The 13,247-nt window shown below is 34.2% G+C and overlaps 1 protein-coding gene across 10 annotated transcripts in view; it reads right to left on the reverse strand.

Annotated features, from left to right (window-relative positions):
- Positions 1–13,247, reverse strand: part of GRIK2 (glutamate ionotropic receptor kainate type subunit 2) — a 642,913-nt gene that overhangs the window by 330,430 nt on the left and 299,236 nt on the right. For all 10 annotated transcript variants that reach the window (XR_014267496.1, XM_082475143.1, XM_082475138.1 and 7 more), the window contains 2 exons: positions 9,575–9,628; positions 6,525–6,698 (listed from right to left, as the gene is read on the reverse strand). Coding sequence is in view for 9 of the 10 variants with exons in the window: in XM_082475143.1 (XP_082331269.1) it covers positions 6,525–6,698; positions 9,575–9,628 (228 nt within the window). In the remaining variant the exon portion in view is untranslated. The remainder of the gene's footprint in view (positions 1–6,524; positions 6,699–9,574; positions 9,629–13,247) is intronic.

The following is a 13,247-nucleotide window of genomic DNA, read 5'->3' on the forward strand; positions in this document are numbered from 1 at the left end:
TGCCTTTATTGATTAAAAAATGGCAAGTTAGTTTGACCCATTGTCTGGCAAAGTCTTATTTTTATTCTCATTTCAACTGAATCAAATAAAATGGCTCCAGCTAATTAAGACAGGCAGACAGCAGCTAAGGCAAACTTGTAGTTCTAGCAGCAAATGACAGCCTTGCCTGGTCATACTTTATTTCTCTATGGTTCTATTTTCATTGACTTTTCTAAAGGTAGATCTTTGTACAATAGCAGAGTGGTCACTTGTGCCCCTTTAGTACATGAGCTAACTCCCTGCTGGGAATGTATATACTAGATGTTATCTTTTAATTTAAGTTAATCAAATGAGGAAAGAAATTATAAAGTTTATGGGCCATGGTCTGTTGTTATAAATAAATAATTGTTAGGAGGACCCTGGAACTTAAACACTTAAAGACTCACCTCCCTTATAAACATTATCCCTTCTTTCGTAAAAGAGAATGGGAACTACTCCTCTAACTCACTAAACTTTCACTATTTAATCAAAAGCATTTCTAAGTTTTTGTCTTTTAAGGTATTTTTCTAACAAAGAATTGAGACTAGCCTAATTGTATTTTCTAAGTGATTAGATATCTTGATAATAAAATACAAGTAGGTAAATAAAAAAAGCTCCCCAGAATATATTTGGGAAAATGAGAAGGCCTAGTGATTAGAACACAGATGCAGCATGATTAAAATAAATTAACACACACATTTATTCAATCAGGCAGTCACTCCATCATGATGAGCCCCTACTTTGTTTGCATCAGGCACTGAACTAGGTCCAGGGCCTTCAAGAATGACAAAACCTGGTTCTTGCCTCAAAAGAGCTTACAATCTATTGAGAAAGGGGTGTGAGGACAAACAAAAGTCCCAGAGTTAAATTTTAACATGGAGTTATATATAAAGTGCATAAATAAAAGGTGCACACGTGTAAAATGTCTGGAGGACTCAGCAAATTCATGGGAAAGGTACATAAGTCCTGAAAATCATAGCACGAGTAGGAATATGCCAGACATTCAAACAGGGGTAAGTGGTTCATACAATGGGAACATTCTGTGCTGAAATGAGGAGGTGCATCAGCACTGCTGACTCAGCCAGGGTGAGATGGTGAGATGCGTGGCTTGAAAGAGCAGGGAGCAGGCAAATATGAGGCTGGAGAAGTAACAGGAGCCAGATCATGAAGACCTTGCAGGCTTGACAAACGAGCTAAAATTTCACCTAGCCAATGACAAGGCGTCATCAGTATGTTTTGGTAAGCTCATGGTAGGAAAAAGGTTAAGTGTAGGAGAGATGTTAGGAGTGGGAATTCAGTGAGGAGACTATTGCAACAGCCAGGGGAGAGACCATGGGATCCTTAACCAAGGCATAGCTCTGGGGGTGGAAAGAAGAATGTAGTTAAGCAAGATATTGATACAGTAGATTTGACAGTGTTTGATGATTGTTGGATGGATATGAAGAGAGGAGAAAGGAAATGGAGAGAGCAGTAAGTCTTGAAGAGTTTAAATTTCCAAAAATGGTAATCTCCCTAAAGTAATTCGAATGAAAGAGCCAATCAACAGTCATTATTGATTTGTGTTGCAAATTTACATTGTCAAGGAATATATGTGGTATTATATAACAACATAAGAAAAAATGGTATTTGTAAAATACCAAATGGATTACAGGTCCATTAGCATTAAGATGCATGACATAATGGGAGCACTGGGAAGGAGTTCCAGGATATAGCTGAACTTAAAATTTACCTTGAGGTGTTTCTACTGGACTTCATTCTCTTGAATTGAGATTGTTGCAAACTCAACAAGTCAATAATAAATGTAACCATTGTCAAACGCTGATGGATTCAAAAAAGTGAATTCCCACCCTATAGTTAACGGTGCCTGGGGAAAGTAGATGTCTGGTCAGAGGATGGGGAGAAATGCCTTCTGATCACACGGTAAAGGACAGTGATAATGTTCACTGAAGGGGGCTTCCCCACTCCCAGGGGCATGGAAATATGTGAATAATTAATAAAGAATGCACAGTAGGGAAAGGGTTTTATAATAAGGGCTCATGTCTAGGGAGGCATTTAGAGCACTACTTGGATGGCAGTGTGTGGGCATGGGGGAAAGTGGGAGAAAGGTGATATGAGTTAAAAACAAAACCCTTACGTGTGAAGGAAGAGGGTCAGACTTCCTTTCTTCCTTCCTTCTTAGTGAGGTCAGGTTTGGATGTATTGTGTGACTTGGTTCCCTGGTTGGGTTTATACCAAATGAAGATAAGAATTTTACTGAGCTACTAGCATTAATATCTTTAATATGATGTTCCCAGACCATAGAAGAAGGAACTACAACTATGGCAGAAATGGTCTTGTATTCAGTAGTCATTTAGCAGATAAACACTTAGCCTAGGTGCTAACTCAACCAGGAAAATTCTTATGAATCCAATTCATTGTTTCTTTTTATAGCTTAAACATAAAGAAATAATGTGAAAATCTAAGCACTGTGATCTTACATAGTGACAAATGACTATGATACTGATAATAGGTCTTGCTCCAAGTACTAGGGACTTTGCTGATAATCCCACTTCTTTTTTTTTTTTTTTTTTTTTTTTTTTAAAGATTTATTGATTGATTGATTGATTGCTATGTTGGGTCTCTTTGTTTCTGTGCTAGGGCTTCCTGTAGTTGCGGCAAGCGGGGGCTACTCTTCATCGCGGTGCGCGGGCCTCTCACTATTGTGGCCTCTCTTGTTGCGGAGCACAGGCTCCAGACGCGCAGGCTCAGTAATTGTGGCTCACGGGCCTAGTTGCTCCGCGGCATGTGGGATCTTCCCAGACCAGGGCGCGAACCCGTGTCCCCTGCATTAGCAGGCAGATTCTCAACCACTGCGCCACCAGGGAAGCCCTGATAATCCCACTTCTTAATGGGAACATAGGAAGAACAAAGAACAAGGGATATATAAACACTGAGATCTCATGAATTGACTAAAGGGAATGTTGCCAACTCTACAATGCCAGGCTATAATTCTTTTCTTTTCTAAGTAGAATCCTCTTAACTTCCTTACTCCATTCATGGCAGAAATAGCTTATTAATTTCTTTTCCTAAACATTTAATAACTGGGAAAATGCTTACAATATAATCTTAAGTGGAAAAGGAAAAGAATACTCATACAAGGCATAAATATACCAACATTTTTAAACAGATCTCATACTGGTTTTATTTTATAATAATCATGCACTATTTTATAATTAATAATTAATTTATATAATAAAATATATATAATCTTTTATATCATTATATAATGTTATCTAATGAAATATTTTTAAAGATATTATCAGTTTTCCTTAGAAAAATTGTAAAAAAGTCATCAATCTGCATCCATTTTAAAAGAAATCTTTATTTGAATGGCAAACTTTATGTCTACTTCTAAAATATTTTGTGTTCCATGCTCTATTTATAAATATAATAAAATAAATAGCTGGCACACATTTTTAGATAAGAACTATTCAAAAAGTGCTCATACAAGGAAATTTATCTTCATTTTAAAAATGAAGTCATTCATTTTAAAAATGTTCTCATGTAAGTCTTCTGGTGGTTTTTATATTTTGCAGTAACTCAAATAAAGATATATAAATAAAGAGGCAATTATCCCTTATACTCTTTTTTTTTTTCTTATTTAAGATCTATTTGAAAAGTATTTCATGACTATAACAAAGAGAAGAGTGTTGGCATCAAAAATTCTTCTGAAGATTTCAAAATCTATGGTCTATACACAATGCCTAGAATTTTCAATAGGCTAATCATTTTCTCATCAGTGCATTTTTGTTCTATCACTTATCCACTCCCACTAAATCACTTGTCAGTTCAGAAGAAGGGCAGGATTGAGGACTGGACTCATGGTTAGAAAGAAAAAACCTAAACCTGCATTCATCCTAACACCCTGTCTTTTTTTTTTTTTTTTTTTCTTTTTAGTGTGCATATACCTTCTATTGAGAAGAATATGTTTAGGAAAGCCAAGAAGAGAGTCCAAACACTTGGTTGACTTTGAGATCCTCATCTTGTCTAGTGGCCTGTGTGCTCCATAATTGTAAATACTGGGACTGGGAGTAATTATGTGGCTAATGGGGGAAGGTAAAAATAACGACTAAGAGTTCAAATTTGGATAACAGAAAGACTCAGATTCAATTTAAAATTCTTACATTTACTGTGTGACATTGGAATGTTAGTTAACCACTTGAGGTCTTATATTTCTATCTGTAAAATGGGAATAATAATGGTACCAACTCAGTGAGTTGTTTTGAGGATTAAATGGAATGATGCATGCAAAGCATTTAGCATTAGTGTAGACACATAGCTGGGTTTTTTTTGTTGTTATTTTAGAAAATGAATTTTATTTATTTATAAAAATTATAAATTTTAATAAATTGCAGATTATTCTTTCCTAGTATACAGAAATATAACTGATTTTTGTCTTTTTTGATCCATTTTATGAAGGTTAATTCTTTCCAAGAGCTCCTACCTTCCTAGATATGAAATTAATATATCTTCCTTTGTATTTATCTCTTTCAATAGTCAACTTACTAGAAGTTTCAAGGGATGACATGTAGAGTCATACAGGAATCATACAGAAATACACAGAGTACCCAAGTAAGGCTGGATAATTTTTGTGATTCTGATATATAAAAGGGCACACTAATCCTTTGACGTATCAGTGGAAGTCTTAGAGTATGATAATATTAAGATTGCCATGATACCTATTGATTTACTTTTCCTAAAACCATTCAGTAATGGTTCTGAATAACAAATAACAATATCCATCTTGAAATTAAGGAAGGGTAAAGAAAGTTAGAAAGCATATATGGAAAAAAATATACATGATTAAAATAACAATTTAAAAGGAAGTATATGTTTTAATTTTTTAAAATAACATTGTCTATTAGGTTCCAAAAGTTTGATTCACCATCTTCAAACTGGGAATGAAATATAATATTTGTAATTTATTCTTGGTTGTATTTTATTTTTAATCTGGATGTACTTCAGAAAAAAAAAATCTTCATTTTTAAGTTATTTATGTATTTTCCTCCCAATAAAGTTTCTCAAATATATCTTAAGGTAAAACTAAAATACTAGAACTAGTCAACCATCTCTTTTTATGCACAGGAGAAAAATTCCCCTCATACTATTTCCTTAAAACAATAATGTGGATATAAGATATTTTCAAATTCTAGTAGGTTATTTTTCTCACTAAAAGAAAATAAATGTCTTTTTTTTTTTTTCCTTTCCATTAGAAGGTTGATGCCTAGAGGGTAACTATGATTTCTTCACAGTCTCTACGAAGACACTCAATTTGTATTACTAAATCTTCTTTTAAGGGAAGAAAAACACAAAAATTTCCTTTATTTTGCTACAACATTAAAAACATACTTTGAAGCCCCATTGAAGCAATTAATGGAAACATTACAATCATAATAGAAAAAGCTTTTCCACACATCAGGATAGAGGATGTGTCTGCTTATAAAGTTTCCATTTAGAATGACACTTTTTAATGACCTAGGAAATGTAAATATTGCCAAAGTGCTGAGCTATTTACTAAATTGTAGCAGTAACTTTGTCTATAGAAAATAGATTGAATGAGAATATATCAGACGTTTATAATTTGTTAAATAGTACAGTATAAACTTACCTGGTCCTATAAGGTGGTCAGTAGCTACATTTGGCTACTGAGAACTTGAAATGTGACTAGTCTGAACAAATACGTGAAGTGTTAAATGCACACCAACTTTCAAAGACTTAATAGAAAAAATGAATGTAATATATTTCAGTCATAATTTTTATAGTGATTGTTTAAATAATGGCATTTTTGATACAATGGGTTAAATAAAATAAATTAATAATATTGAAATTTACCTTTTGGTGTATGTTTTTTAACATAGCTATTAGAAAATGTTAAATTATGTATGTACATTGCATTAGATTTTCATTGGCAGAACTGGTATAAACAACTAAAGTTACATAAAATGTACCCTTCTTTTATAGTTTAAGCATTAGTCTAGTTTCTAGGTTTAAAACCAAGACTTGAAAATAACAAGTGTGATTATTGGTGAATTCTGAACCTTAAAGAGTAAACTCAAGGGAAATTTTAGTGTGATGTAAGTCATTTATATGACATCAGATATCAGAAGCCAACATGATGAAGAGTAATCATATACTGGTAGTTAAGATCCGAAGGATAACTTTCAGGTTAATGTCTTCTTTCCAATCTTTAATTTATCCTATATATAGCACTAATTAATTTTAGAGAAATCCCCTACATTGTAGTATTCTGACAATAGTTGTAATGCTTTTTGAGATACTTGGATAAAAGTTAAATTTGCCACATAAAATTGACTTAGAAAATTGTTAATAGAATTATTGGCAATAGTACTTCTGATATCATGCCTTTAATATTAACAACTAAACCGAAGTTTGGATCCAGAAGACTCAATAATTTATGCAATATTACTTAGAAACACACAAACTGATCTTTAAGTGGGTATTCATACCGTCATAAATCCATCCAGCAAACCTGAATCGGGTTTCGGAGGTGCCTGCAACCGTTCCATAGACCATTTTTCAATGATGGAGGAGACTTGTGTATTTTCTGTGTTTAATATTCTGAACCCTGTCATGTTAACGCCACTGTATCGGTAGGGCTCTACATCAAGAGCGAAGAGGTCCTAAAAGACAAATTTCTTTGTGTTAGTATCAAGAGAGAATATTCATAGGCAAGTATAATTGAAATAATCATGTATTCCTGCTTGCCTTAGGTTACTTAACACCACTGTGTCTCAAGTGATGTTTAAACATCACAAATCACCAAGATTCAAATACACTATCCTCATGTTTTGCCAATGCAAATATATATACACTCTACATAAACAAGTACATATATATATTATTCCAGTTCCACCAGTGGAACAACAGGCTTTTCTACAACCTACCTTTAAGATTTGCATAAGCTTTCTTCTCTATGTTAGGGATAGCTTGCCCTAAAATTTTATGCATTACTCTTTTATATTTAACTGATTATAGGTGTTTTCCCATGTCTTGCTTCCTTGACTGGCTATTGTCATTTTTGTGTTATTTTGCTTTGTCTTTTTTCTTTTTATTTTAAGAAACAGACCATGAAATATAGCTTCTAACTAATGAAAATTATATCAAAGCTGAGGAAAAAAGTTAACAAAACTGGGCTTATTGGTTACAAGAACTTTTGTAGTTCTTTTGTCTTATACCCTATCTAGCAACTCCCCCATAAGGAACACTTCAGATTTTGGTTGCCCTTTCTACTCTATATACAGTGAGTGCTCTGGATTTGCCCAGGAGATAGGAGGCCAAAGCTGTCGGGGCAGTCGGATGTCACTATGAGAACATGCAGCATGTGGGACTTTTGCCCCCATTGAGTTGGCATTAGCTATTCCTTAGACCTTACAGACAACATTGAGAACTACTGAGGACCAAGGCAAGATCAATGCCATTGGTCCTGGGCACAGCTTGCTCATACAGCTGTACAGACTAGATTATAGAAGCAAAATTCAGTGAAGAGAAGCTGACGTTGGCCTGAGCTCTATTCTGTGCTGTGAAAAATATAAGGAACTTTTAGGTTTTTAGTTTTCAACATTTGCAATCTAGGCAAGGAGATTATCTCTTTCTCTCTCTCTCTCTGGCTATATATATATTTACAAACACACACACATATATATATATATATAAAATGTAGTGCAATATATGCTAAGGGGCAAAAGAGTACAAGTGGTAAGTGCAAAGAGTCAGAAGCAAGACAAATGATTTTCAATTTTTATGGTAAAGAACAACTTCACAGAGCAGATGGGATCTGAGCTGCCATTAAAGAATGGCCATGCTTTTGATAGGCAAAAGACAAAAGGAGATCAAAATGTCAGTAGAGACACAAAAATTAGAAAATATAAAGTCTACTCAGGAGACTGACCTAAATCAATTTGGCTATAAGAGAATTCATGAAGGAGAACAGTGGCAAAAGAAAATAGGAAAGTTAGGTTAGAATCAAACTGAAAAGGACCTTCAGTTATAGGCTAGATGAGTCCTACATATACTAAACTAGTTTTTTTTTTCCATTTTTTTCCTTATTAAGAGATGCTATCGATTTCCCTAAAATCTTATGATTATGGTAGAACTGAGTTTCAACAGCATTGAAATATAATTTGCTGACGAGTGAAGGTTTCTACTCACTCTCCACCAGCCCATCACTAAGTTTCTCACAGGCTGCAAAAAAGTTGCCTGGTGGGAAGTGATACAGATATACAGCAGAGTTAGCCTTAGTATTTACCAGTAAAATACAACCTACTGTGTGAAGCATCTTCATTGAAGAAGAGTTGTTTTTACAAGAAGCTACTGTGATCAATTTAGATTTAAAATTTAGTAATTTAGACCAATTACTAAATTTTAGTAATTTAATCTGGTAACTTTAAGACTCCTAAAAGCAAGGAGATCAATTGGAAAACTTTTGAGTTAACAAAGAGAGAGCATTGGTTAGACTGGTCATTGTGGGAAAGGAGAAGATGCATACTACAGACACTATGGAGAAAAAATCAGTAGCATTTTGTTGGGGATACAGGAGTTAGAGACAGTGGAAGTTTTGAAGGAAGAGTCAGAAGATGAGTCACTTCTGAGGACAATACATTAAGGTTTAAATAACTTGAAATTATCTTAACGCCACAACGATTAGAAATGTTCTGCAACGCAGCTATATACAACAATTCAGGAATATTACAGATAGACATTTAGATCTCATTTGAACAAAGGTCATAATTGAAGCTCTAAGTACATACCAGTTCTGAAGAAAATAATTGAAGAGGAAAAAAGAAAATAAGATACATGCCCAAACTTGGAGATACTCTCATATTGGGGGGATGGGCAGGAAATAGTGACAGAGACAGATAGTTGTTTCACAGTGGAAGGAAAACTAGGATAATATATTGGTAAAGAAACAGAGCTAAGGGTAAGTAGGTTTGATAAAAAAAAAAAAAAAAAGAATGTCAGATTTTCATGCATATTGAGAAAAAACTGTTGTGGGTATGTAAAGACAAAAGATAAAGGTAACATTCAATTTGCTAATTGCAAATTAAATCATATTTACTTAAAAAAATCCAACTTAACATATGCAAAAACAGAATAGAACATTTAATCTACTAAAGGAGCAGCTTCAATAAACCTGATTTCGGTTAAGTCAATGGAGCTAACAACATAAGAATTTGTGCTTTTCTAAAACATTGATTTCTCAGCAAACTAATTTTAAAATCCATTATGTTCTGAAAGTCCTCTAAGCAATATAAAAATAAGACATTATTTTGAATTAATATCTGAAATGATATTATTTCAAAATCATCAGGTTCCCACCAAGAATCATTAGTTCTCTATGATGATAATTCCTCTTGGGTTTTATCAAAATAAAATAAATCATAACTTTAAAAGTGCCAGTATTATATTACTTCTTCCCACTCAAAAACCCATTTTTCATCCTGAAATTCATTATAAGAAAATTCAGAGCATTATCTTTATGTTTTAATAAATTACTTACCAGTGTGGTAAAGATATAATGATAGTATTCTGTCATCATTCCCATAGCTAATGCCTAAGAAGTAAAAAATAAAAATATCAAAATATTAATATTGAAGGTACACATTAGATGAAATACATTATGTCAATAAGACAAGTGAGATGAAAATAGCAGGATGTAATGAAGAATCAGCCTATAATATTCAGGTTACATTAAAATTGGGTCAAACTAAATCTTTTTTCCATAGTTAAAGAAGATTAGTGGTTATGAAGGAATTTCTGAACCAGTTCTCTTGATAGAAAAGCTATTAATTGAATGTTTGCAATTGTGAGGCTTATGCTTTACATCTTAAAAGAGGCATTAAATTTGAAACAAAACCTCAAATTAGCACATCTTAGTTCATTATATTTGTAATGTCTTCACTACAAATACCATAATAAGGAACACCATTTTATTTTGTTGAAAAGTATTACTCAATTAGGAAAACAGTGCTCCAAAGTACAATACCAACAGGAATTATTTTTAGCATTTTAGAGACGTTTTCTTAGTATTAATGAAGCAAATTTAAATCATCACTGTACAGATAAAGGAAAGTTTATTTTTTATTAATGAACAATTGAAATTTACTATGTTTTATTTCACACTTCTACAGTCCTCATCAATTTTAGACTATCAGTCTTAAAACAAGGACTTTTGGATTAGAACTTCCAGTCACAAGAAGTGTCAATTTCCTCTCTGAAAATACAGAATCCTTTAGAAATAACTGTTTATCAGTGAACAGTAGCTGGTGATGATAATTGAAAAATGATGCATTTTTGAGCTGAATGAAGAGCTCTTAGTAGGAAACAAGTATTCTCAGGTGCATCTAATATTCTTCCACAAACTACTAACTACTCAAATTGGTTTACTAAGTAGCTGCCCCAGCTACATCCTTTGTATTCCATACCCATAGGTAGGTATTAACCAATTAGCTACAATAAGATTTGTATTTCCACAGCATTAGCTGTTCAGTAAGAAAAGATAGATGTTTGTGAAAAAGTTTGGGATATATAAAATGTATTTTTTTAAAAGGGAGAAACATTTATTAATGAAAGGTAGCATCAAAGAATTGAGCAGAGGAAAGGAACTTAGGAACTGTGATATTGTAATTTATAATAAGAAATATGTATTTGGTCTTCATCCCATTTCTGGCACAAAACTCCAGAAACTCTTAGAATTTCCCAAACAATAAAAGCAATGGGAACATCTTTGTTATAATATTTGGTTTCTTTTCTTCACTTCCTGAAATTGCTTCAGAGCCATAAAGGTGAAATGGGTGTCTTGTTATTCTTAGCAAACCCCTTTCAACCACAACTGAGTTTATGTCAAATGAGGTGACTTTGGAAAATCCCCTGAGATGGGAGGGTGGGTGCTGGTTGCCAGGGGAAAGCAATCTCATGATTGGAAGGCTGAAACTTTCAGTTCTACCCCGCGACCTCCTGGGAAGGAAGAGGGGCTGGAGACTGAGTTCAATCGTCATGGCCAATGATTTAATCAATCATGCCTATGAACTGAAGCCACCAGAAAAACCCAAAAGGAGAGGATCTGGAGAGCTTCCAGGTTGGTGAACATGTGGAGATGCGAGGAGAGTGGCATACTCAGAAGGGTCGTGGAAGCTCCTTGCCCTTTCCCTGTATCTTGCCCTATGCATCTCTTCCATCTGGCTGTTACTGAGTTACATCTTTTCATAATAAACCAGGAATCTAGTACGTAAAATGTTTCTCTGTGTTCTGTGAGCTGCTCTAGCAAATTAATCGAACCTAAGGAGGGGGTCGTAGGAACCTCCAATCTATAGCCAGTGGGTCAGAAGCACAAGTGATAACCTGGACTTGTGGTTCTTGTCCGAAGTGCGGGAGGTGGGGAAACAGTCTTGTAGGACTAAGCCCTTAACCCGCGGAATTGGATGCTACCTCTGGATAGATGCTGTCAGAACTGAATTGGGTTGTAGGACAATGAGCTGGTGTCCGAGCACTGCTTGTGGTGTGGGGAACACCCCCCCACACACACAACTGAATTGGATGCACAACTTTTAGGAACCAAATAATATTTCCTGAATGGATAAAAATTATATGAGCCAATAACTCTCTGATAAGTTTATACTTAAGCAAAATAAGAGAAAACTTCTCTTATTAAATAAAAATTTACAAGATTATCTTTGTAGAAGGTATTCATTGTTCCTGATGGATATGTGTTAAAGGTTTCCCAACTTCAGAACTACTCAATGAGAGCTCAGCATTACCCCTGTCGATATTTTTTACTTTACCAACTCAACAGGCATAGAAATATAGATAGGGATAAATGAAAGAAACAGCGATTCAGATGTATAACTATAAATAACACTTACATAATGTCTAAAAAGTGCTGGGTACTATTCTAAGCACACTGCACATCTTAATCAATTTAGGCCTCATTAAAAATCCTATGACGTAGGTCCTATTATTATACTTATTTTACAGGTGAAGAAACTAAGACATAATAAGAATGAATAAATTAGCCAATGAATTGAGACAGTGAGTGAAAATAAACTCCAGGTCTCTAACTCTTGGAGCTTGGATATAGAGCATAATCTATGCCTTTTATAAAGTGGCATATTTTATATTCCCAGAGATCCATTTAGGATCCATACATTCTAAAATTTGGGCTGTTTCCTCCTTGATAATTCGAAAACCTGGGAATCTCAGCCCAATCCTGGAAATTGTGTTTTGGAGGCAAGGGTGGGAGGTGCTTAAGGAAATGGTGTTCTGCCCCAGCTACAGGTTTCTTCTTCATCACGTTGAGAAGAAACCTTTAAGGGATAACTGAGGACTGTGTGAGCATTTCACTGACCTCCCTTCAGTCTTTGATTCTGAAAACAAGAGTCAGTATGGACTATGAACTTAGATCTAAGTAGAAAAGTTTAGTTATTTTTGATGGAGTACCTATACTCTAACATGAACAAAAGTGAACAACGGGAATACTCTCTTGAAAGGTGAGTTAATAATTTCCAATGGGAATTAAAAAAGAACTTGTTCTGGACCTTCTTTTAATTATAGCATTTATGTCTTGCTACTACTACTTTTGAATGACCTGTGTGCATACTTCAAACCACATTAAAAAGAACAAAATTATTATCTTCTTGTGTATAAATAAGAGTGGCCACAAAAGAAAATTGCTTGTGCCACGTCACCCTTCCTGGAAAGAAATACCACAGAATAATTTTTCCAAAATCAAAATATTGTTAGAATTTCCCAACATTTAACTGATGTAGTGTTAACGATGCCATATGACAAATTAACACATGCAGTTATCCAGGCATATAATTTGCAACCAGTTTATCCTTCAGGTTATATCTGGACGTTGCATTGCTTAAGGTTAACAATTGGAGGAGTAGACTTTATACATATTTCTTAACATTTTATTTTATTTTACTTCTTGCTGCTGTAGCAGTTTCTTTGTATCTGCTTTTACATTTTTTCAGGCTAAAAATTTTGATTTCTCGCTCTCTGATACGGACTTTAAAGTTCTTGGTTGCTATTTTTTTCTGTGATAGAATGTCTTCCTGAGACTTTACTCCACAACATCCTGGCCCTGCCATAGAGGATTCTCTTTGACAAATCTGAGTAGAGGTGGAATCTTTTGCTATTAAGACATGTATGCCAATGAGTGCCCTTAATTT

This window comes from Balaenoptera physalus, assembly GCF_965194825.1.
Source record: "Balaenoptera physalus genome assembly, chromosome: 9".
NCBI classification, from domain to species: Eukaryota; Metazoa; Chordata; class Mammalia; order Artiodactyla; family Balaenopteridae; genus Balaenoptera; species Balaenoptera physalus.